Here is a 21,948-nt window from a genome sequence, read left to right as displayed (position 1 = left end):
TATAGGACGGTATAGGACCAAAGAGACAAGGCACCAAACCCCTCCTGATGTCATCAGGGAAGACTGCCCAGGAAAGATAATTATTTAGGAGGAGGATGATGATGATAATATATATGTATGTTCTAGGTGCTTTGCATATGCTATCTCATTTAATCGTCTCAATAACTCTATTCTACTGTTATCCCAGTTTTATAATTGAAGGAACCAAAGAACAATGAGATTAAGTGATTTTGCCTGTTTTCACACAGCTTGCAAATAATGGAGCTGAAATTCAAACCTAGTTAAGTCTGGCTGCTGAGTCCCTGCTCTTAATTATGGATAATAAGACAAAACTCAGTGGGGGTCAAGGATGGCATTCTATCTAGACCAAGGGAAGAGTAACACAAAGTAATGAAAATAGGAGAGAATATGGTTTGTACTAGAACAACAAGGCATTCAGTTTGGCAGGAGTGTGAGTAGTGGCAGAAAGGACACTGAAAGGGTAGGCAGAAATCGGTTCATGAAGGGGCTTATTTGCTGGATTTTATCATATACAAAATGAGGAGATGTTGACAGGTTTTAAGCAGGAAAATAACATGATCAGAATTGTATTTTTGAATAATCCCTCTGGCAGTCATATGGAGGATGGATTGGAATAGATTCAAACTGGGGGCACAGGTCACTATTAGGAAGGGCTTGCATTATCCTAAGAGGATGATGAGGGCTAAACTAGAACAGCAACAAGAATGATGGAAAAAAGGGGAGATGGAGTTGAACGCTGCAAAATGAAACTGAAACTTCTGTATTTCAAATGTGTCAACAGTATTCTAGAGGGAAATAAGATAATGGTGTTCCTGTATTTGTCTCTGTCTTCCTGTTAATGAAATAGTACTCATTAAAGTCTTCACAGGGTCAAAGATATTGTCTAGTTAGGTAAACATTATGCAAGTTTTCAGCCAAGAGTAAATATATAAAAATTATTTTACAAATAATACTTAATGTTTCTGCATTGAAGAAATAAATAGTTGAGAAGATTAAATCTTTTATTTCACAAGGTTTTTAAAAGACACAAAACATAAACCTATTTATACATAAAGGAAAATAAGAATTCTAAGCAAGAGCTTATCATGACGACATTACCCATCATTTTTTACCTTTAAACCTTCTACCCTTTTCTTGGGTAGCCATTCAGAAATAAGGACCAGCGAATTTTGTTATTTGGATATCTTTTATCGTCGTATATTTAAGCTCTTTATTTATTGGATGAATGTGTCATCATTTCATTTAGAGCATTACTACTTATCAGAAAATCTGACGTTTTTCCTGTGATACGTGAGCCAGTTCCATTTGGAATTTCTAAAGGTCTAATTTTAGTCAATATTTTCAAAGCATGATAAAGCGCAGAAATAACTTGTTAATTAAGATAACAAATATTAGCCAGTAAAATGAAACCGAGACAAGACTCTAAAATAATGTATTTGTTAGTAGTCAATCCACATTTATGAACATTAGCATATATTAGTGAACAGTTATGTTAAGGCAAAAGACTCTCTCAGATATAATCTATTTCCATCAATATGTTAAAGATGATCAAAATTGGAAACATATTTTATAATATAATAAGTGACACGAAATGATTTCAAAAAGGAATTTCTATGTTACAGAGTTTGTTATTAGAAAGGTGCCATAAAAGTATAATGGGAAATAAAATTTTAGTTATTTAATATAAGGTGGAAAGATAGAAAGACAAGCTTTTAAGTATTTACGTAGATTAATGAATTATTTGCCAATTTCTCCTGAAATGATACCTAGTTCCTATTAAATCAGTGGACACTTGCTATATGAGCTATTTTTCTTTAGAACTGTATTTTTTTAAGGATTCCATTTTTATCACAGAAATTTATCTATACTTATACATATATTAATAGTTATATATAGTAAGTGAAAATGCCCTTATCTGAAATGAATACGTTGTATAATATCAAAATCTTCAGTCTTTTTTAGAAAACAGAAAAGAGAGAGAAATAAAGAATAAATTAGTTACAACATTTACATTTGATTTATTATTGAGTAGATATGAAGCCTCTGAAATCTACAACGATATTTTTTATTTTTGTCATCACTTAATTCTATTTGCATTTCTCTTGCTTTAGTATTTTAATAGTATTAATAATATAGTTTTCATCATGTTTACCTGAACACTTTGTATGTTATATATTTTTAAAAGAATATCTTGCTTCTTTTTGATTAGAATTTTCTATAAAAGACATTAGTTGAAAAATTCACTTCTTACCTAAAGCTACTATCCTCCTTAATCATTTTCAAATAATGGGTAAAGCTGCATCTTTGTGAATTTATTTTTGAAAACTTGGTTACTTTAGTAGAAACAGACACCAGAAATTGAAGGTTGAATGTATTTCTATGACTCACATACAGTATGGTGTATCCTTTTCAAATTTTATCCTAGAGCACTTTTTTAAACGTGCAATAGAATACAGCTGTTCTCTCTGAAATGGTCCCTTTTTACAATGGTGAAATTTAACAAACTATTTTTATAATCTTTTGAATATCATTTTTGCATTCTGGAATTAATTAATGAATTATAAAAGTTCCAGATACTTTTGTTTTGTTAAAAAAAATAAACACCCGTATTTGAATCTTCTGATAGCAAAACAAGCAATATACCATTTAGGGTTGAAATATATAATATTTGAACTACGGTTCTATATATTTCAAAATTCATATTTTTTTATAAATAGATTTATCTATTTGTCCTATAAAACAGCTTTCTATGACGTGACTCACTTAATGATATTATCGCTTTGGATATAAAATTGGCCTATATATAAGTGCTTCATTCCTCACCCACACTTACCTCTCCAAAAGAAAGTCTACCAGTAGTCTCGCACAGTGGTGAGCAGTCTTAAATTTAAAACTATTGTGCATTAGAGCAAAGGAAGATATTTTTCATGTTAAAGCAGTTTTTACCATCAAACATCTAAAGAGTTATAAACTATGAATGAATTACCTTTAAACCATGGTCTTTAAGGTTAAATTCATTTTCTGAATGCTTTTAGGAGTGACGTTATGCTATCACATTTTAAAATATTTTAAATGATAAAGTTTTACATTTCACGAATAGTGCATGAACAGGTTTAATTACGTATGTTTCCCTTTGCTTGGAAATTAAAATGCTGTAAATGCCATAAATTGAGTAAGTTTATCTCAGAATGAGGAATAGGTTATTTAGAGACAAATAAATACCCAATAACTATTTATAGCCTGAAAAGATGTGTTTAAGTCACAGTCAAAATACAGGTTACTTGTGTAAAATCTAGCCTACTGAACAAACAAGTATTTTTTTAATTAGAGCGAGTAATATGACTAAAAGCTTTTCAAATAAGAGGAATTAAGAGAATTATAAACCTAATGTGTGATTCTCAAAATTCCCAATTGCTCGCAAGTGTTTATTTGGATAACAGCATAACAGCAACAAAGGACTTCTTTAAATGGCGTATTTTTCAGCTTTATTTCAAATGCTGTATAGCATAAGAATCCATTGCTCAGAGAGAAATTTTAAGCCATGGAAAAAGAGTATGAAACATATTCCAAAGTGCTGAAGGAATTAATTGCCCTATTAGGTAATGAATACCCAAAAGAATGAGCATTAGTGATTTATGGCTTAAAGTGCTTGGGTCTGATCAGCATTTTGACTTCTTTGAAGGAGGACTTGTAGCCGCCAGGTTGTGCCTCACTTATACCAGGCCAGGTCCCCCAGAAAATCCCATTTCGGACACCTCTGTATTTCTGGTGATAATATTTGCCATTTAAGTTTGCAGAAAGACATGCATCAAACCACCAGCCTGAACTGTAGTAGAGCCCACAGTTCCCAGAGGGGTATCGATCGTTGTCTCTATCCGGGGTGGTGAAAAACTTCATATCGTGGTTGTAATGTTTACTGAAACGTAAGGCATCTCCAGCTGTGCCATTATAGTTACCAATGTGTAGACGGTATTTGAGAAACTCGTTGGCCACATAAAAGTGATCATACAAGGCATAGAGTTTGACACCGTTAAAGTCTTCAAGATCTATTCTTAGAATCATGTCCTTACTCTTAGTCAGAAGATGGATTTTATCGTTCCCCAGCCAAAATTCTCTTCTGGGGTTTCCAAAGCCTACTTTGTAGTCTTGCCATGTTCTGGTGAAGTTGGTGCTTCCATCAACACGTGCCTGCAGCACTGTCCAGCCTCCCCCCATGGTTTCCATGTCACAGAAAACTTCGAAGCTACTATTTTTGGGATCCGGTGTAACTCTGTAGAGCTCACTGCTTCTTTTGCCTATTGTGTAGTATTCAGAGCAATCTTTATATATAAGATGTTGAACTGCAGGGGTAAAAAAAAGAAAGGCATTGGATTTTGTTAATAAAAACTAGGCATCTAAAGAATTCTTTATGTGCACGAAAGCAGTTTTATAATTTGATCAATGGTGATAATGAAACCTTGCTCGGCTAAACTTACTGGGACCTGTTTAGCAAAAGCTTGTCAACGCCTCAGAACAGGAACGTGGTGTCATAAAGCAGACAAAGCTCCCCAACCCAGTCATGGTTGGTAATAATACTGACAACACCACCAACAAACAACAACAAGAAGAAATAGAAGTGATAGTTTTAGTAACTTAGTAATATTTAGTGAGGGCTCCACATGTGTTCTAGGGATTCTGCCAAAGACTTGATAACATTTTCACACTTAATCTGCACATGAACTTTATGATGTAGATATTATTAACAACCTGCTGGTGAGAAAGAATATTAGGCTCAAAAAGGATCCGTGGCTTGCCCAACTTCACAGAAGTTTTAAATGGCAGAGCCAGGACTGAGCTCAGACCTGGCTGGCTGCAAAGCTTGTCCTTGTAACCACTGCATCCCTTTGTCCTGAAAGTCAGATGATTCTAACTCTCCTAGAACTGCATTCCATGTATACAGAGGAAGCAGAGGCTTCTATATCCTTTCACCTAAAGAGGCTGCTAGACTCTACTTTCAGGCAGTTTTATAGGATTTTTCCAAATGATTTATTAAAATTCTAAAATACAGCATTGATCAACATTTCCATTTATTTTACTTGCTTGACAATTAGACAGAGAAGCGTAAGTTGTTTTAAAAAACTTCGATAATATACCAATATTCTTACTCTGAATTTATTATCCGGGAAAATATTTAGCTAGTGTTTCACATGTCTGGTTTCTAGAAGGAAACCACAGGTGATTATGCTCAGGATTAGTGTAATAAACAGTTAATGTGGTTCTGTAGGAACCAATACAGATATTTACTCCAAAATAATTTTTTTAAAAATTGGTACTGGATCAGGCAAGTTTAATACAAGCCACTCATGAGCCACAAATAATCTCTTCATGTGTACTTAGAACTCAGAATATTCAGATAGTTCCCCAAAACTTAGTAGAAAAAAAGACAGTAGAATCTTGTTCTTGTCATTACAAATTGCCATGCAGTGCCACATCTAATGTTCACCCAGGTATGTCACCTAAGATGTGAAACTCTGCCTTGCAATGTTCAGGGCACATTTAGATACAGGCTGCTGGGAGTATTAGCAACAGTGGTCCTGGAATCTCCCAAATACCTTCACTGGGTAGATTCCCTGGGGAATCTACCTAGCGAAGATGCATGAGGTGCTTGTTTCAAAGGACCATGATCTCTGCTTCAGGCACCATATCCCTTCAACCTCACACTCATGCAGAGATGGCTTTCCAAAGTGTGATAAGACCACCATCAGCAATGGTCCCAGAAACTCATGTGGAAAAACCAGGGTTTGGGGGAACCAGTGCCACAGCTAGCAGTTCGTGGGCAGAACAGGCAGTTAGGTTTATGGCCTTTAACATATATTTATTAAAGCTAATTCAGATTATCAGCAAATAATCTGGATGGGGAAGATGGGTTCTATTGTTACATGCTTGAATTCTAGTGAAAGAGAGGAAGAAATAAGAATGTATTCCTTCCCTTAGTGGCATGCCAAAACTCCCCTTAAAATGTTTTTGGGCCACTAGGTCTCAAAGCAAAAAGTTTTGCACACATATGAAGCCATATAGCTGCTTTTATCCCATCTATAAAATCTCCCATTTCCACTAGACATTTGGGATTATGAACTGCAGATTACTTGCTAAAATCTTTCAGAGGTCTCTTGTCGCTGTATAAGGATCAGTCACCTGACCACACAAAAAAAACTGATTTCCAAAGAACAGAGTACAACCACAAACACTGCCTTAACTCTACTGTTCTCAAACACTTCAGTGAAGAGATAAATAAGTTAAACTCACTGAAACATTAAGAAATTCTCTTAGAATATTACTCAGCCATAAAAAGAAATGAAATTGAGTTATTTGTAGTGAGGTGGATGGACCTAGAGTCTGTCACACAGAGTGAAGTAAGTCAGAAAAACAAATACTGTATGCTAACACATATATATGGAATCTAAAAAAAAGAAAAAAAATGGTTCTGTAGAACCTAGGGGCAGGGCAGGAATAAAGACGCAGACGTAGAGAACGGACTTGACACGGGGAGGGGGAAGGGTAAGCTGGGACAAAGTGAGAGAGTGGCATGGACTTATATATACTACCAAATGTAAAATAGATAGCTAGTGGGAAGCAGCTGCATAGCACAGGGAGATCAGCTCGGTGCTTTGTGTCCACCTAGAGGGATGGGATAGGGAGGGTGGGAGGGAGACACAAGAGGGAGGAGATATGGGGATATATGTATACGTATAGCTGATTCACTTTGTTATACAGCAGAAACTAACACACCATTGTAAAGCAATTATACTCCAATAAAGATGTTTAAAAAAAAAAAAAAGAAAAGAAATTCTCTCCCTCCACTTCTGTTTGTGTGTAGCTCTGGCGTCAGCAAATAAGATCTTTGAAATTGAAAGTGCTTTCTAACGCATACAGAACTCATTATGATTTTTTGTAATTAGGTCCTATTCCTTTCTGTGGGCACGTGTGCAAAGATAATAGTTTTTTCTGTATTACCTTGATGAATAAAAGGCTTAACTTACATAATTCATCCTTTATTTAACTTATATGCTCAGGTTAATGTTTATAGATACTGTCTAGCTATATAACATTCATGAACAAATGATAAGAAAACATTATTATACATACCTGGACGTGATTGTATTTGTTCTTGAGTGGGACACTTAGATGAACATTTGCCATCCAAACTATTGACAACAAATGTTAGGTTTGCCACTTTGCTATCGACATAATGTTCTATGTTGTTCATATTTACAAGATTCAGCTTCTCCAGGCGACCCTGAAGCACGTCGATCTCCTCCTTGGCATCCTTAAGGTCAGAGGACAGCTTGTTAACCTCGCTCTCTAACTCTCTAACTCTGTTGTCACCAGCTTCTCCCAGAGCTCCTGTGCCGGGTAACAGCAGTCCATTTCTGCCCGGGTCTCGGTTGTCATCAGCCTGCAGTTTGCAGTCTTGGCAAGACTTCTTCAGGCTCTTTACAATTTCCTTGAGGTTCTGGACTTCTTTGAACACCTCCTCGATCCTGCCAAACTGCTTGGGGAGCTGAATAGTCAGCGGGGGCAGGTTCACCTGGAAGGGACAGTCGCCTCCCTCCTCGCATTTCGCTCTGCTTTCTAGTCTCACCGGGCAGGCGTCCTGAGCTGCTTCATCTTTAATTTCCTCTGTTGCATTGTTTGCCACAACCAAAAAACCATAAGCAGCAAGGACAGCCGAGCTCAGCCAGCACCACTTCGCCAGCTTCATCTTCGCGGTGGTGCTCGCCCCAGCAGGGAAGGGGGCCGGGCTGGAGCTCTTTTAAGAGCTGCAGCTGCCTTCCTGAGTCAGGCTTTCCGTGTTCTCAGAAAAGGGCGGGAGCGCTTTGCATCACCAGTCTCAGAAACGCGGAGGAAGAGGAGATTGCCCTCATCACACTCAAGTGTGCCCCAACACTGTTATTTGTTCTCAATCAAAACCATCCGCTTTGGAATTCCTGCAGTTGGTCAGAGGCACATACTCAACAAGTTTCACTTTCATCTTTTATTTTTAAAAAGCACAAGAAAAATCTTGAATCTTAAAATAATTATACTTGAAGTAAATCATTTCATGATACTTAACTCCACAGTGGGGTAAACAGTTTTTAAAGATAAAATTGAATGTGCTAGTTATCCAGATTATGTGAAGGACAGAAATGTTACAAAAATGGAAATGGTTCTTTTTCCTTCTTGGAATGGGGCATTGAGAATTCTGTATTTTCTTCACGTTGGGCTTTCAGGTGAAATCTCAAGCACTTAAAATTTTAAATATAATGAAGCTCAGCTTTCTGGTTCTTGCAGTGGACTTTTGTTTCATCTGTTTGAAAAGGGAAGAAAACTGGTAGAGAAAAAAGTGCTGCTTTCTATTTCTCCGATCACTGCATAGCGTAGGAGGAATGTCTAAATGACGGAAACACTGTTAAAATACATCCTTGCCTTTCATCAAAACCAGCAGCCTCCTCCTTTGCTTTTCACCAGTTCTGTGCCTGTACTGTCCTTCCACAGCTGCCAAGTACGAATCTCTGAACTAGTCCATCCCATCTCGGTTCTGATTCTTCTTTTGTCTCCGGTATCTTTGCCTGCCCTCCCCGCTGGCAGCCCTGGCAGTCCCCTCTCTGTGTTTCTGCCTCCGCAGTGGGCCCTCCACCTGGTCTCTATGCCACTTGCTATGTCACTGCTTTGCCCCAAACACGTCTGCATTCATGACTTTTCACACTTTTCGAACCTTTTTTCATGGTTTTCAAACTTTTCTCCTGAGAGGCTGAGGACAGGAAGGAGGAACAGCTTCTACTGAAGGAACCACCTCCTTTTAATTTATTTTACATATTGGCATCTCATGTAAGGTTTCTTATTTAAAAAAGGATTTTATTGTTTTAAAAATAATTTCAAAATTATGGCTAGGGGACTTCCTTGGTGGCTCAGTGGTTAAGAATCCGCCTGCCAATGCAGGGGGACACGGGTTTGAGCCCTGGTCCGGGAAGATCCCACATGCCGCGGAGCAACTAAGCCCGTGTGTCACAACTACTGAGCCTGTGCTCTAGAGCCCGCGAGCCACAACTACTGAGCTCACGTGCCTAGAGCCTGTGCTCCCTAACAAAAGAAGCCACTGCAATGAGAAGCCCACGCACCGCAACAAAGACCCAACGCAGCCAAAATTAAAAAAAATAAAATTATGGCTAAAAGTCTAAATTCTTATTGTATTATTTAAAGTGCTCTGTAATCTATCTCTTATTTATCTCTTTAACCTGATTTCCTATGATTTTTCTATATACTCCTTCATTCCAGCCAAATGCTCCTATTCAGCCTAACTATTCATGTTCTCTAAATGTGTCAGGCTCACTTTACACTTCCAAACTGTATTTACTCCTGGATATTCAGGAGACCTAGATTCCACCCCTGCATCTACTTCTTATTGGATCTATAGATCATTAACTTTGCTGAGCCTTGGTTCCTGTAACTGTGAAGGAGGAATTTGGCTATTCTCCCCTCATACAGGAATGATGGATACAAAAATTTTGAGTGGTGCAGTGCTGAAGGAAAAAAATGCAGTGTATAAAATGTAACATTCCTTCCAAACAAATTCGTCAAACATGTTCTACACACCTTATGTCTCATTTTCCTCCATCTTCTTCCAGCTTTTTAAAAAATTAAGTTTCTTTTTCTCTTCGTTCCATTTAATGTATTCAAACCAATTTTAGCATATTAAATTTTTGACTAAAAATATCTATTTAATCTCCTAATTTCATTTCTCTCTCCTCACCCACTTTCAAACTGTGACACTCTCCTACTGTAAGGGGAGAAAATAAATGAATGATTAGGTAACTTTAAAAAGAAAGAGAATGATGATAATATAGATAATAGATTAAAATATCTTATAAAGTAGAAATATATAGGAACGATATTTAGTTCAAGGTACATTATTAAATGCCTTTGACTTGATAGGCTATAAATCCACATATTTAGCCTGTCAAGTCCAGTCAAGAATTTATTAAAGATCTGTATACTCAGCACTATGCTGGAGCATATAGAAGATGTATCCATCCATCCATCCATCCATCCATCCATCCATCCATCCTTCCATCCATCCATCCATCCATCATATATTTATTGAGCATCCCCTACATGCAAGACATTGTTCCAGGCACTTAGGCTACACTAGTGAACACATCAAACAAAAATCCCCTTTTCCTTCTTAGGAAGGGGTATTGAGGGCTTTGTATTTTGCTCACGTTGGACTTTCAAGTGAAATCATAAGCACTTTTAAGCTTTTCTAAATCTAACAAAGGTATAGCTTTCTGACTCTTGCATTGGGCTTTTGTTTCATCTCTGTGAATCAGGGATTTGCTTTCCAGGCACTGCTGTTGATTCTTGGGCCCTGCACACCCCACTTAGCCAAGGGCCAGCGGCATAGTTCCACCTAAAAAACTTGGATGTGCTATGGGAACTGGCTCCTGTCCCTTCGGGACCATAGAAAATACCCCAAATAAAGGCCAAAAATAGCTTTATTAATCAGTTTTTATCGACACTAGTAAGTGGGAATTCTGGGTCCTTAATTTTAAAAGATTATTGTTCACTTGCCAGAGGCAGACACTAAGTGACCACCACATGAAAGAGGCTCAACCTGCCTAATGAGTTTACAGCCCACGGGGGCAGAGAGTGTTGTGCTACAGTTGTGCAGGAAGCTTTCACAAATACTATCTCACTACATCCTCCCATCTACACAATTATTCCTGCACGTGCAGATGAGCAAAGAAAGGGTTCAAAGCAATAAATCACTTGCCTATGGTTTCGCACTTTTTAAAGGACAGTTGGAATTTGAACCTGGGTCTGACTCCAAAGTTCATGTCTTCTCCTGTGCCACCCTGCCACGTGGGGGGCAGGGAGATAATACTGGAAAGGAATATTGGTACCATGTTGTGGAGAGCTTGGTGCTTAAATCACTGCTTAGATCAGTGGGGAGCCACTGAAGGTTTTTTTTTTTCAAATTTATTTATTTATTTTTGGCTGTGTTGGGTCTTCGTTTCTGTGCGAGGGCTTTCTCTAGTTGTGGCAAGTGGGGGCCACTCTTCATCGCGGTGCGCGGGCCTCTCACTATCGCGGCCTCTCTTGTTGCGGAGCACAGGCTCCAGACGCGCAGGCTCAGTAGTTGTGGCTCACGGGCCCAGTTGCTCCGTGGCATGTGGGATCTTCCCAGACCAGGGCTCGAACCCGTGTCCCCTGCATTGGCAGGCAGATTCTTAACCACTGCGCCACCAGGGAAGCCCCACTGAAGGTTTTGAGCAAAGGAATAATATAATCAGTTAAGCATTTGAGAGAAATTAATCTATCACTGAAATTGTAGGTGCACTGGAAAGGGAAAGATTAGGCAGAGAGAGCAGTTTAGAGGCCATTTAAATAGTCCAAGTCATTGTTTCCCAAAGTGTGTTTGCTGGAACGTGAGTACCTAGATGTTGATAAATGTTATGTGCCAACAGAGTTCCAGGACAGGTGGCTCTGAAAATTATCAGTAATTTGCTAATGTGCGTTATGGCCGGCCAAGAAGAAAATAACATATGCTGCATTTTTCAAATTTTGGTTGATAATGGGAATCTTTTTTTTTTCTAGCACCATTTTTAGGAATGAATCTTCTGCTAGAAACCAGTAGGAAATGCTGTGCTAGGTGAGAGGTGCTAGTGTAGTGGCGGGAACTAGGTAAGAGGTGAACTAGTGCGGTGGCAGGAGGGGTGGTGAAGGGGTAGCAACTATTTTTGTCAAAGAGTAATAGAATCTATAGAATCTATAGAATCTGATAAGGGATGAAAAATGGAAGGAGAGGGGAGAGTTGAGAGAGCACCATGAAATATGACTCCAACTGAAGTTAAGTAATGTCATGGCAATGAGAGTAGAGAGGGAGCCGTGAGTTGGGGAGAGTGTAGTAGTAGTATTTCTGTTTTGAATAGACTGACAAGCCACCAAGTAGAAATATCTAACATACAGTTAAACATCTAAGTATTACAAACAGCACAGAATGGATATGGATGTCAATTTGAAGCCACAGGAACCAAAAGGATGGTAAAATATGAGAACCAGAAGAGTGCTGTGTCACAAAGACCAGGAGAGAGGCAGCCATCAGATAATCAAAAACTTGAAGAGCTGATTTCTGGTCCTCAACTCCTACGGAATTCCCACCCTCCGACCTTGACTCTCTGCCTTCTCCTTCTTGCTGGAAAACCTTTCCGGATTTTCTCATGCCCAGCCTGCCCTGACTCCTAGAATCGTCTACTGATTCCTCATGGCAGTGTCGGAAACTTCTACCCCATATCTGCTCTCAACCTGGAACTGATGCATTATGCCCACTTACAGACTTGTTTTTCAGATCTAAACAAATTATTTAACACCAATACATGTTGGGATTTTAAAGTAGCAAGATATGTTTTTATAAGCCCCATATGAAAATTACTTTCATCAGTCTATATTCACAATATATTCAAACTTCTTTTTTTTTTCTTACGCAAAGTATATTTAAGAGAGGATCTGCATTTACTGTATCTGGATCAGATTCCAAAAGCAAATTTTCATTTCCCTTAATACAGTTCTCTTAAAAGAAAGAAACCCTTTATGTTTCTATTTGTACCAAAGGAAGTAAGTAAATTTAATAACAATTATTATTTATAGTACTGAGATCCTTTTCTTGATATTATGCCTATTAATTTGACATATTTGTAGTTTCTAACTTACTAAATTTGATGGTTCTTTAGGGAGTACATGTTTTGGGATAAAAAATTAAAACATTCACTTTTTAATCTACTTGGTTTGAAATGTCAACAGTAAATAATGTTTATCTTAGTATTCCTTAGAGGTCTTAGTCCTTGTTCATTATAAATTTCATGGAAAGAACTTTAAACAAAAGCCTGATTTCAGCAACCCATAGAGAATTGCCTGATTTTGGTTAAAGCTAGAATAATAGTTGGTAGGTTCTTTGTTATGTCCTGCAAGTACATCTCTAGCATAGATAAAGAGATCCAGACTAGGAAACCCTCCAGCATGGACCTACCATGAAAGATCCACTATGTGAATCCTTAAGGGTCTAGATCAAGAGAAATATAGGGCAGAAATATCCAAAGGTCCACTCTTAACAAGACTATAAAACATGCAGTCATCTGATGAACTAATGGCCTAGGTCTTCAGTGAGGTATCCAGGGCTTCTCAGGTTAGAATTTTTTGAAACTGGAATATTTCATGGGAGTCTTGGAATGTCCATCTTATCAATGTCAACATCTTATCAACAAAATCTTTTACTGTGTATCCCACACCAAGCCAGGGATCATGGAGGAGCTAAGAGATCCATGGGGCATGGCATCTAATTTTCCTGTCATCTCTCTAAATTTCCAGAGACTCAATAAACTTCATATAACCAATGTTGAGGAAACAAAATATGTTTATTTTTATTTCTTGTATTGGAGATCGATCTTGAGTTTCCTTTTATATTCCTCAAACAAAACAAAAAATAAAATCATAATAAAGAAATCATAAAAATGAAATTGTGGCTTTTCCTGTCTTCCCTTTGTTTCTCATAATTTATGGTAGTTATGTGTTTTCTATAATGTCACCACAAACACTGAATTAGCAAATATCAAACCATTGCTACTAGGGGAAATACAGGGTTAGGCTTCTACGAGCCTCGGGTCCTAATATTTTTGTCAACTGATCAATATATAACCTTGTTTTCAATGTGTTTCTGTTTAAAGACATCTTATTTAGTATATATTGTTGATTCATTAACACAGAATTCATGACCAAGAGAACTATAATCATGCCTGAAGGAAGCTTATCTAACACATGTATTTCCTCCTTAAGTTACATCACAACCTTCTTGCACTGAGGAACACTAGACAGCACCTCAGAACTATGCTCAGGGGCCATTTTAAACAGTGAAAACATCAGCAAAAAACACAAAAATGTGGAAAAACATGGCACTTAGACCACAACAAGAGCACTTGGTTACAGTATGAGAGCTGAAATAAGACAACAGAGCGTTGATCTCTGAGCTCAGCTGGGAATGCATGTGTTGGGCAACTCGAACTTTTCACCACCCTGGCCATGTCTACAAATGGTCCCCAAAGCCCACAAGTATTATCCTGGAGTTATAAATTCTAATAAGTAAGTGAATTTGCAAATATGCAATACATGAATAATGAGGATTGATTATATACTGTTACAAAATCCAAGGCTTTAAATCTTAGAAATGTCTATATATTCATTCTAAGTGTTAATTTGGTTTTATCTGTTTTATCACTTGCATTCCTTAGGGTATTAATTGCTTTGTTTGCCTTTACTTGGCATTTAAAAATAATATATAAATATGAATGTATAGAATATATAACATTACCTATATCTATTATATGTTATATAATTTTACATAATATCATGCAATATCATATATGTTATATAATTATATAAATTTAAACTGAATAATAAAATTTAGCTTAGGAATTTGTTTCAGTTCATTCATAAAAACAGTATGCATCTTAAACAATTAACTTTTTATGGAAAAATGAAAATAGTAAACTAATTCCATGCCAGTTGAATAATTTCATGCTGCATGTATGTCTTTTCAAAGCCTGTTCTTTCCTCTCTTTGAAACTTGTTTTGTAAAGACTCAAGTTTATCTTATGAAATATATATGTCAGCGTATGAATTCTCAATAAATGTTAATTTAAAGGTGATTTCTACTGTGCTGGTAACTAAAGAAAATCTATGAAATGGAGTAAATGTTGTAGTTTTAATAGTAAACATGATTTAAAGTATGGCATTCTGAGGTATAGCATTAGCTTATTAAGTTTATTTCTTTCTCTGCTTCTAGTTTGATATTATCTATTATTTGAGTCATATCCTATTGTTTGCAATGAAAATTTTTCAGAGTATAAGAAACTACTTCTTGATCATTATCAAGAGATGTAAAATTGCTTGGCCCTTATTTTACTTATTTTAAAGCGTCCACCATTATTTACCACAGCTTTCCTCTGCTTGTGCATTTAACACACAATTATTTCAATCATGTTTACATGTACAAATGATATGGCATGTGTTTTGATACTTGATATAAAGTTCAGCTGCAACAACTGCTGTTGCACAAAAAGATGACAACACAGATGCACAAGTTGTGGTCAAGTCATGTATAAACGTAGGCTTAAAATAAGTCTCCATTCACTACCATTATCTCAAAAATAGCATGACATGACAGGGTGAAAAGAGCCTTAGAATGGTAGTTCTGGAACCCATGATCTTAGTGAGGAAGATCTTAAGATCTTAAGACAAGAAGAAGATCTTCTTGTCACTTAACTAGGCATTAGTTTCCTCATCTGTAATATGAGGTCAGATTAGAGATCTTAAGGTCCTTTTCAGGTGTAATACTTTATGACTGTAAATGTTATTAATTAGAAGTCATGTAATAGCAAAGCAAGTCATAAGTACAGATGGTCCTTTAATTAGATCATTAATTCCAATGGAAAATTATAAAGATCTTCTTCGTTTTAGTTACTCCTCCATTCAATGAGTCCTTATTTTGCATTTATTGAGCCATGCTCTGTACCGACCCTGGGGATGACATAAGTGAAAAAACAGACCCAGTCCTCACTTCATGGAGCTTTAAGTTGCAGAGCAAAGTATTTCAAGCCAGAGCCAGCCTTGGGCCGAGGCAATGTGTTTGGTGTTAGAAAGGGGGTCAGTAAGCACACCAAGGCCTTTTCTGCACCTCTCAGTTCCCTCCCACTATGCCATGGCATTGGCCTCTCCCTTTGCTAACTCTGAAAATAGCCAATCGTAGAGTCATTCTTTTCAAATTAGACCACAAAGGTTGTACAGTGTCTGTATATAATCATGCCTACGTTGGATATATGCTTCCTGGCAGAGAAGAGAACTTCCTGTTTCCTTTATTAGGCTTATTTCTTTGCCTCTTAACCCACCTCCGTAACTACCAGCACTCCAAAATCTTCCATTTACAAAGCAGAGTGTTTGGAATGAAAGGGTTTTTGAAAAGAAAACCATATTCTGTACAAATGGCATGTATAGCTTTCCTAGGTCTAAAATTTATATAATGAGCGTAGGGTTTATTAATTCAATAAAGTACAGATTATGCAGAATGCACAGAATAAAGATATAGCTGTGTAGCATTGAAAATATAAGAGCACAGGAGGTAAACATATTAAAACTTTTTGCTTTTACATTTGCCGTTTTCCCTATTTTTTCCCTCTTGTTTTATCTTTGCTTCTGCATCGTGAGGCAGTAGGGGTACTGAGGAAGAAGAAGAAGTTGTTCTTCAGCAACTAAAAGCATATGGATTGGGGGATTTTACTTTTCTCTTTTCTAAGGCAAGCCCCAGAAGAGGAGCCTGGCCTGACTTGGAGAATCTAGGCTAAGTTTAAGTGGCCCTTCCTCCCTGCTCCACGACTAGCTAACATCTGCTGCTTATTATGTGGCCCATCTTCTCTAATTTTCCCGCTAACTCCCACCCGAAACACAGAAGACAGAAATATAGTACAGAGAGGAATGTAGTGGAGCCCAGAGAGATGAAGGTGGTGGGATAAAGATGACAAAGAAACAAAGAAAAGAGACTCGAGGGAAAAAGAGGGAGAGAAATTGAATCATGGTGGGGTCTGTACCAGAGTCTTGTTTAAAGAAGATATTAAGTCCATATGGAAAGCTAATTTTATAGGATTTCTTTTCCGGAATGGAAATTGAGAGAACAAAGTTAGAGGACATGACTGGAATCAGAGCGTTAGGGCATCAAAGATACATGCTTTCTTCATCATTTTGGCAGTGGCCAGTTGTGTTAATAGTTGCTTCAGATTATATTATTACATTGCCATAAATGAAGTTAAATAAACTTTTAGGACATAGACCTTCCAAACAGCTTTACTTTATAAACCGTGTGAATTTTTAGCCAATATACCCAATTTCCAATGTTTAAAGGAGTTTTGCTGTGGAACTACTGGCTTTCATAACAATTTAATTCACTGTGATTTCCTGAATTTTTCATATTTTAAAACACCAGTACTATATCAAATAGAATAATAACACTGTCAGGTAGAAGCTGAATATACTAGATATATATGACAGTAATTAATATGAAATATCTAGAACAAACAGCATTTACAGTTTATTAAAGGAACTTTAATATTAAACAGCTATTTCAAACTTTTCCAGTGCTGTAAAACTTCAGAAAACGACGTTACATGTCATGAGGACTAGCCCCTTCATTTTACAGATGAGTAAACAGGTCTAGGAAAAACTAAATGACCTGTCCATGCCTGGCCAAGGCTGCTCAGGTCTCCCAATTTCCGTGCCATCTAGTTTACACTGATCTCTACAGTACCCTTAATTTGTAGCTAGACTATAGAAAAATGCTACAAAAATATAGTCTGCCCATATTAAAACTTTCCTAGTACAATGGCCCTGGGATTTTAGAAAGCAATAAGGTTTCTTCACGCCCTTCAAAATAACCGGGCATTACCAAATGAGCTATTCACATACCTTGCTATATGTGAAAATGATTCAGACAATTTCTCCAATATATACTAATCTGTCACTATAATTTTCTCAACCTGTCTTTCTGTTTATGCTTGTGTGCGTTGTCTGGCTTGTAGTATAAATTCTTAGAATAATAATTTTTTAAAGACATCTTATGCCTCACCCTGCCCAGAACTGCATTCTAGAAGACAAGTGAAAAAAAATTTTTACATCTCTTTTCTGAAAAAGAAAATTTCTGATTATAAATGAAATACTTGCTCATTATAAAAAAGATTAGAGAGACTTCCCTGGTGGCGCAGTGGTTAAGACTCCACGCTCCCAATGCAGGGGGCCAGGGTTCGATCCTGGTTAGGGAACTAGATCCCACTTGCATGCCGCAACTAAGAGTTCGCATGCCACGGCTAAGGAGCCCTCGAGCCACAACTAAGGAGCCCACCTGCTGCAACTAAGACCCAGTGCAATCAAATAAATAAATAAATATTTAAAAAAAAGGTTAGAAAATACAGAAATTCTCAGGAAGCAAGACAAATCTTAAACAAACAACCTAACCTTACACCTAAAGGAGCTAGAAAAAGAACAAACAAAACCCACAGTTAATAGAAGGAAAGAAATCATCAAGATCAGAGCAGAAATAAGTGAAACAGAGACTTAAAAAAATAGAAAAGATCAATGAAACTAAGAGTTAGTTCTTTGAAAAGATAAACAAAATTGATAAACTTTTAGCCAGACTCATCAAGAAAAAAAGAGGGCCCAAATCAATAAAATCAATAATGAAAAAGGAGAACTTACAACCAACATCACAGATATACAAAGGATCATAAGAGTTTGCTATGAACAACTATACACCAATAAAATGGACAACCTAATAAACAGGCAAATTCCTAGAATTGTACAATCTCCCAAGACTGAACCAGGAAGAAATAGAAAATATGAACAGACCAATTACAAGTAATGAAATTAAATCAGTAATTTAAAACCCCCCAACAAACAATAGTCCAGGACCCGATGGCTTCACAGGTGAATTCTACCAAACATTTACAGAAGAGTTAACACCTATCTTTCTCAAACTAACCCAGAAAATTACACAGAGGAAGGAATGCTTCCGAACACACTGTATGATGCCAGCATCACCCTGATACAAAAATCACACAGAGATATCACACAAAAAAAGAAAATTACAGGCCAATATCAATGACGAACATAGATGCAAAAATTCTCAACAAAATATTAGCAAACCAAATTCAACAATACATTAAAACGATCATACACCATGATCAAGTGGGACTTATCCCAGGGATGCAAGGATGGTTCAATATCTACAAATCAATCAATGTGATATGCCATATTAACAAACTGAAGAATAAAATCATACAACCATCTCAATAGATGCAGAAAAAGCTTATGACAAAATTCAACATCCATTTATGATAAAAAAAAAAAACTCTCCACAAAGTGGGTGTAGAGAGAAAATACCTCAACATAATAAGGGCCAAATATGATAATCCTACAGCTAACATCATATCCAGTGGTAAAAAGTGGAAATCATTTCCTCAAAATGGAATCTTAAAAAAAAATGAAACAAATGAATGAATACAACAAAACAGAAACAGACTCACAGATAGAGAACAAACTACTGGTTATCAGTGGGGAGAGGGAAGGGGGGAGGGGCAAGATAGGGGTAGGGGACTAAGAGGTACAAACTACTATGTATAAAATAAATAAGCTATAAGGATATATTGTACAGCATAGGGAATATAGCCAATATTTTATAATAACTTTAAATGAAGTATAATCTATAAAGATTTTGAATCACTATGTTGTACATCTGAAACTAACATAGTATTGTAAGTCAACTATACCTCAATAAAAAAAAATACAGAAATGCATATGACAACTATATTCCTACCACTTATTTTTTTAATCTTTTCCTACCACTTTTTATTGTAGTAAAATATTCATAACATAAAATTCACCATTTTAACTATTTTTAAGTGTACAGTTCAGTGACATTAAATTCATTCACATTACTATGCAACAACTACCACCATCTATCTCCAGAAATTTTTCATCATCTCATACTGACTCTGTACTTAATAAAGAGTAAATCTCCATTCTCTGCTGCCCCACCTCTGGTAAAAACTGTTCTACTTTCTGTCTCTATGGATATGACTATTCTAGGTACCTCGTATAAGTGGAATCATACAATATTTGTCCTTTTATATCTGGCTTATCTCACTTAGTATAATATCTTTAAGGTCTGTTCATGTTATAGCATGTATCAGAATATCATTCCTTCTTAAGGCTGAATACTGTTCCACTGTATTTACACACCCCATTTTGTTTATCTACCCATCTGTTGATGGACATTTGGGTTGTTTTCACCTTTTGGCTGTAATGAATGATGCTGCTATGAAAATGAGTGTACAAGTATCTGTTCAAGTCCCTGCTTTCAGTTCTTTTATGTGTATACCCAGAAGTGGAATTGATGGATCCTATGGTGATGCTACATTTAATTTTTTGAGGAACTGCCCATAGTGTTTTCCACATCAGCTGCACCATTTTACATTCCCATCATCCATGCACAGGGGTTCCAGTTCCTCCATATCCTTGCCAACAGTTGTTATTTTCTGTTCTTTTGAAAATGGCCATCCTACTGGATGTGAAGTCATATCTCATTGTGATTTTGATTTGTATTTTAGAATGATTAGTGATGTTGAGTGCTTTTTTTTTTTTTTTTTATTCATACAACTGTTAGGAGGAGGATTCTGGTTTTTTATTTATTTATTTATTTATTTATTTATTTATTTATTTATTGGCTGTGTTGAGTCTTCGTTTCTGTGCGAGGGCTTTCCCTATTTGTGGCAAGCAGGGGCCACTCTTCATCGCGGTGCGCAGGCCTCTCACTGTCGCGGCCTCTCTTGTTGCGGAGCACAGGCTCCAGACGCGCAGGCTCAGTAATTGTGGCTCACGGGCCTAGTTGCTCTGCGGCATGTGGGATCTTCCCAGACCAGGGCTCGAACCCGTGTCCCCTGCATTGGCAGGCAGACTCCCAACCACTGCGCCACCAGGGAAGCCCTTGAGTGCTTATTGACCATTTGTATTCTTCTTTGGAGAAATGTCTATTTAGATCCTTTGTCCATTTTTGAATTGGCATTGTTTTGTTGTTGTTGTTGAGTGTAGTATAATAATGACTTTTATTAACATTTTAGACTATTTCAAATCATCTTTCCAAATATATATGTTTGTGTGTAATTTTATAAAAATTAGACCATCTTCTACATAGTTTTTAATCTTTTTAAATTCTGAATGTAACACATATAAAGTATCCAAAATATAAAGATACAATTGAAATCAAATACTCAACCACCATCCAGTCAAAAAAAAAATACTGCCAGCTTCCAGAAATTCCCCTCCTACTCTGTCATTCACCCTGTAGTAGCCACTGTACTGACTTTTATGATAATGCTTTTCTTGTTGTTCTTAATAGTTTTACCACCTAAGCATGAATCCCCATATACCATACTTCTGTGTTGCCTATTTTTATTATTTTTAAAATTTATTTTATTTATTTTTGGCTGCATTGGGTCTTTGTTGCTGCGTGTGGGCTTTCTCTAGTTGTGGAGAGTGGGGCTGCTCTTCATTGTGGTGTGCGTGCTTCTCACTGCGGTGGCTTCTCGTGTTGTGGAGCACGGGCTCTAGGCACACGGGCTTCAGTAGTTGTGGCATGCGGGCTCAGGAGTTGTGGCTCACAAGCTCTAGAGCGCAGGGTCAGTAGTTGTGGTGCACGGGCTTAGTTGCTCCACGGCATGTGGGATCTTCCCGGACCAAGGATCAAACCCACGTCCCCTGCAGTGGCAGAAGGATTCTTAACTACTGCGCCACCAGGGAAGTCCTAGTTTTGCCTATTTTTAAATTTGATGGAAACAGAATTCTACAAAATGTATTATTTTGTGTTTGGTTTCTTTCACTCTATGTTATATTTATGAGAATCATTCATATTTTTGCATGTATATTTCCACTGTTTGGTTTTACCAAAATTATATTTATCCAATATATTGCCAATGGATATTGAGGTTGTTTCCAATTTTCATAAATTACTAATAATGCAACTTGAACGTTCTTGTACGTGTCTCTTGGTGTACTTGTGCATGCACCTCTGTGGGCATTTATCAAGGAATAGAACTGTTTTGTCATGGGGTTTGTGAGATTAGGCAATTTTTCATATAATTATTAGTCATTTGGGTTTAAGTGACTTTATTTTCATGATCTCCATTCTTCCAATATAATGTTTTTCTTTTAATTTCTAAAACCTTATTTGTTCTTTTTTAATGAATTTGTATTATTAGCGCTCTGTGTATCAAGTATTTGCATACTTTTTTTCAACTTTGACATTTGAATTTCAATTGTGGT

The 21,948-nt window shown here is 36.9% G+C and overlaps 2 protein-coding genes across 2 annotated transcripts in view; one reads left to right on the top strand and one right to left on the bottom strand.

Moving 5' to 3' along the window:
• CCDC146 (coiled-coil domain containing 146) overlaps positions 1-21,948 on the top strand; it is a 140,046-nt gene that overhangs the window by 50,494 nt on the left and 67,604 nt on the right. The window lies entirely within an intron of this gene.
• FGL2 (fibrinogen like 2) lies at positions 1,009-7,871 on the bottom strand. The gene is made up of 2 exons (XM_007187101.2): positions 7,147-7,871; positions 1,009-4,361 (listed from the first exon to the last, which is right to left on the bottom strand). Exons 1-2 carry the CDS (start codon positions 7,760-7,762, stop codon positions 3,655-3,657), a joined length of 1,323 nt encoding a protein of 440 aa, XP_007187163.1. The 5' UTR covers positions 7,763-7,871; the 3' UTR covers positions 1,009-3,654.

The sequence above is a fragment of the Balaenoptera acutorostrata genome, chromosome 7 (assembly GCF_949987535.1).
Source record: "Balaenoptera acutorostrata chromosome 7, mBalAcu1.1, whole genome shotgun sequence".
Lineage (NCBI taxonomy): Eukaryota > Metazoa > Chordata > Mammalia > Artiodactyla > Balaenopteridae > Balaenoptera > Balaenoptera acutorostrata.
The sequence above is the reverse complement of the archived record's forward strand: the minus strand, read 5'-3'. Positions and strand labels throughout refer to the sequence as shown.

Coding starts and splice junctions, on each gene's coding strand:
- FGL2 (XM_007187101.2), bottom strand. CDS start 7,762: ATGAAGCTGGCGAAGTGGTGCTGGCTGAGCTCGGCTGTCCTTGCTGCT. Junction 4,362..7,146: donor ACAAATACAATCACGTCCAG/GTATGTATAATA, acceptor TTACCCCTGCAG/TTCAACATCTTATATATAAA.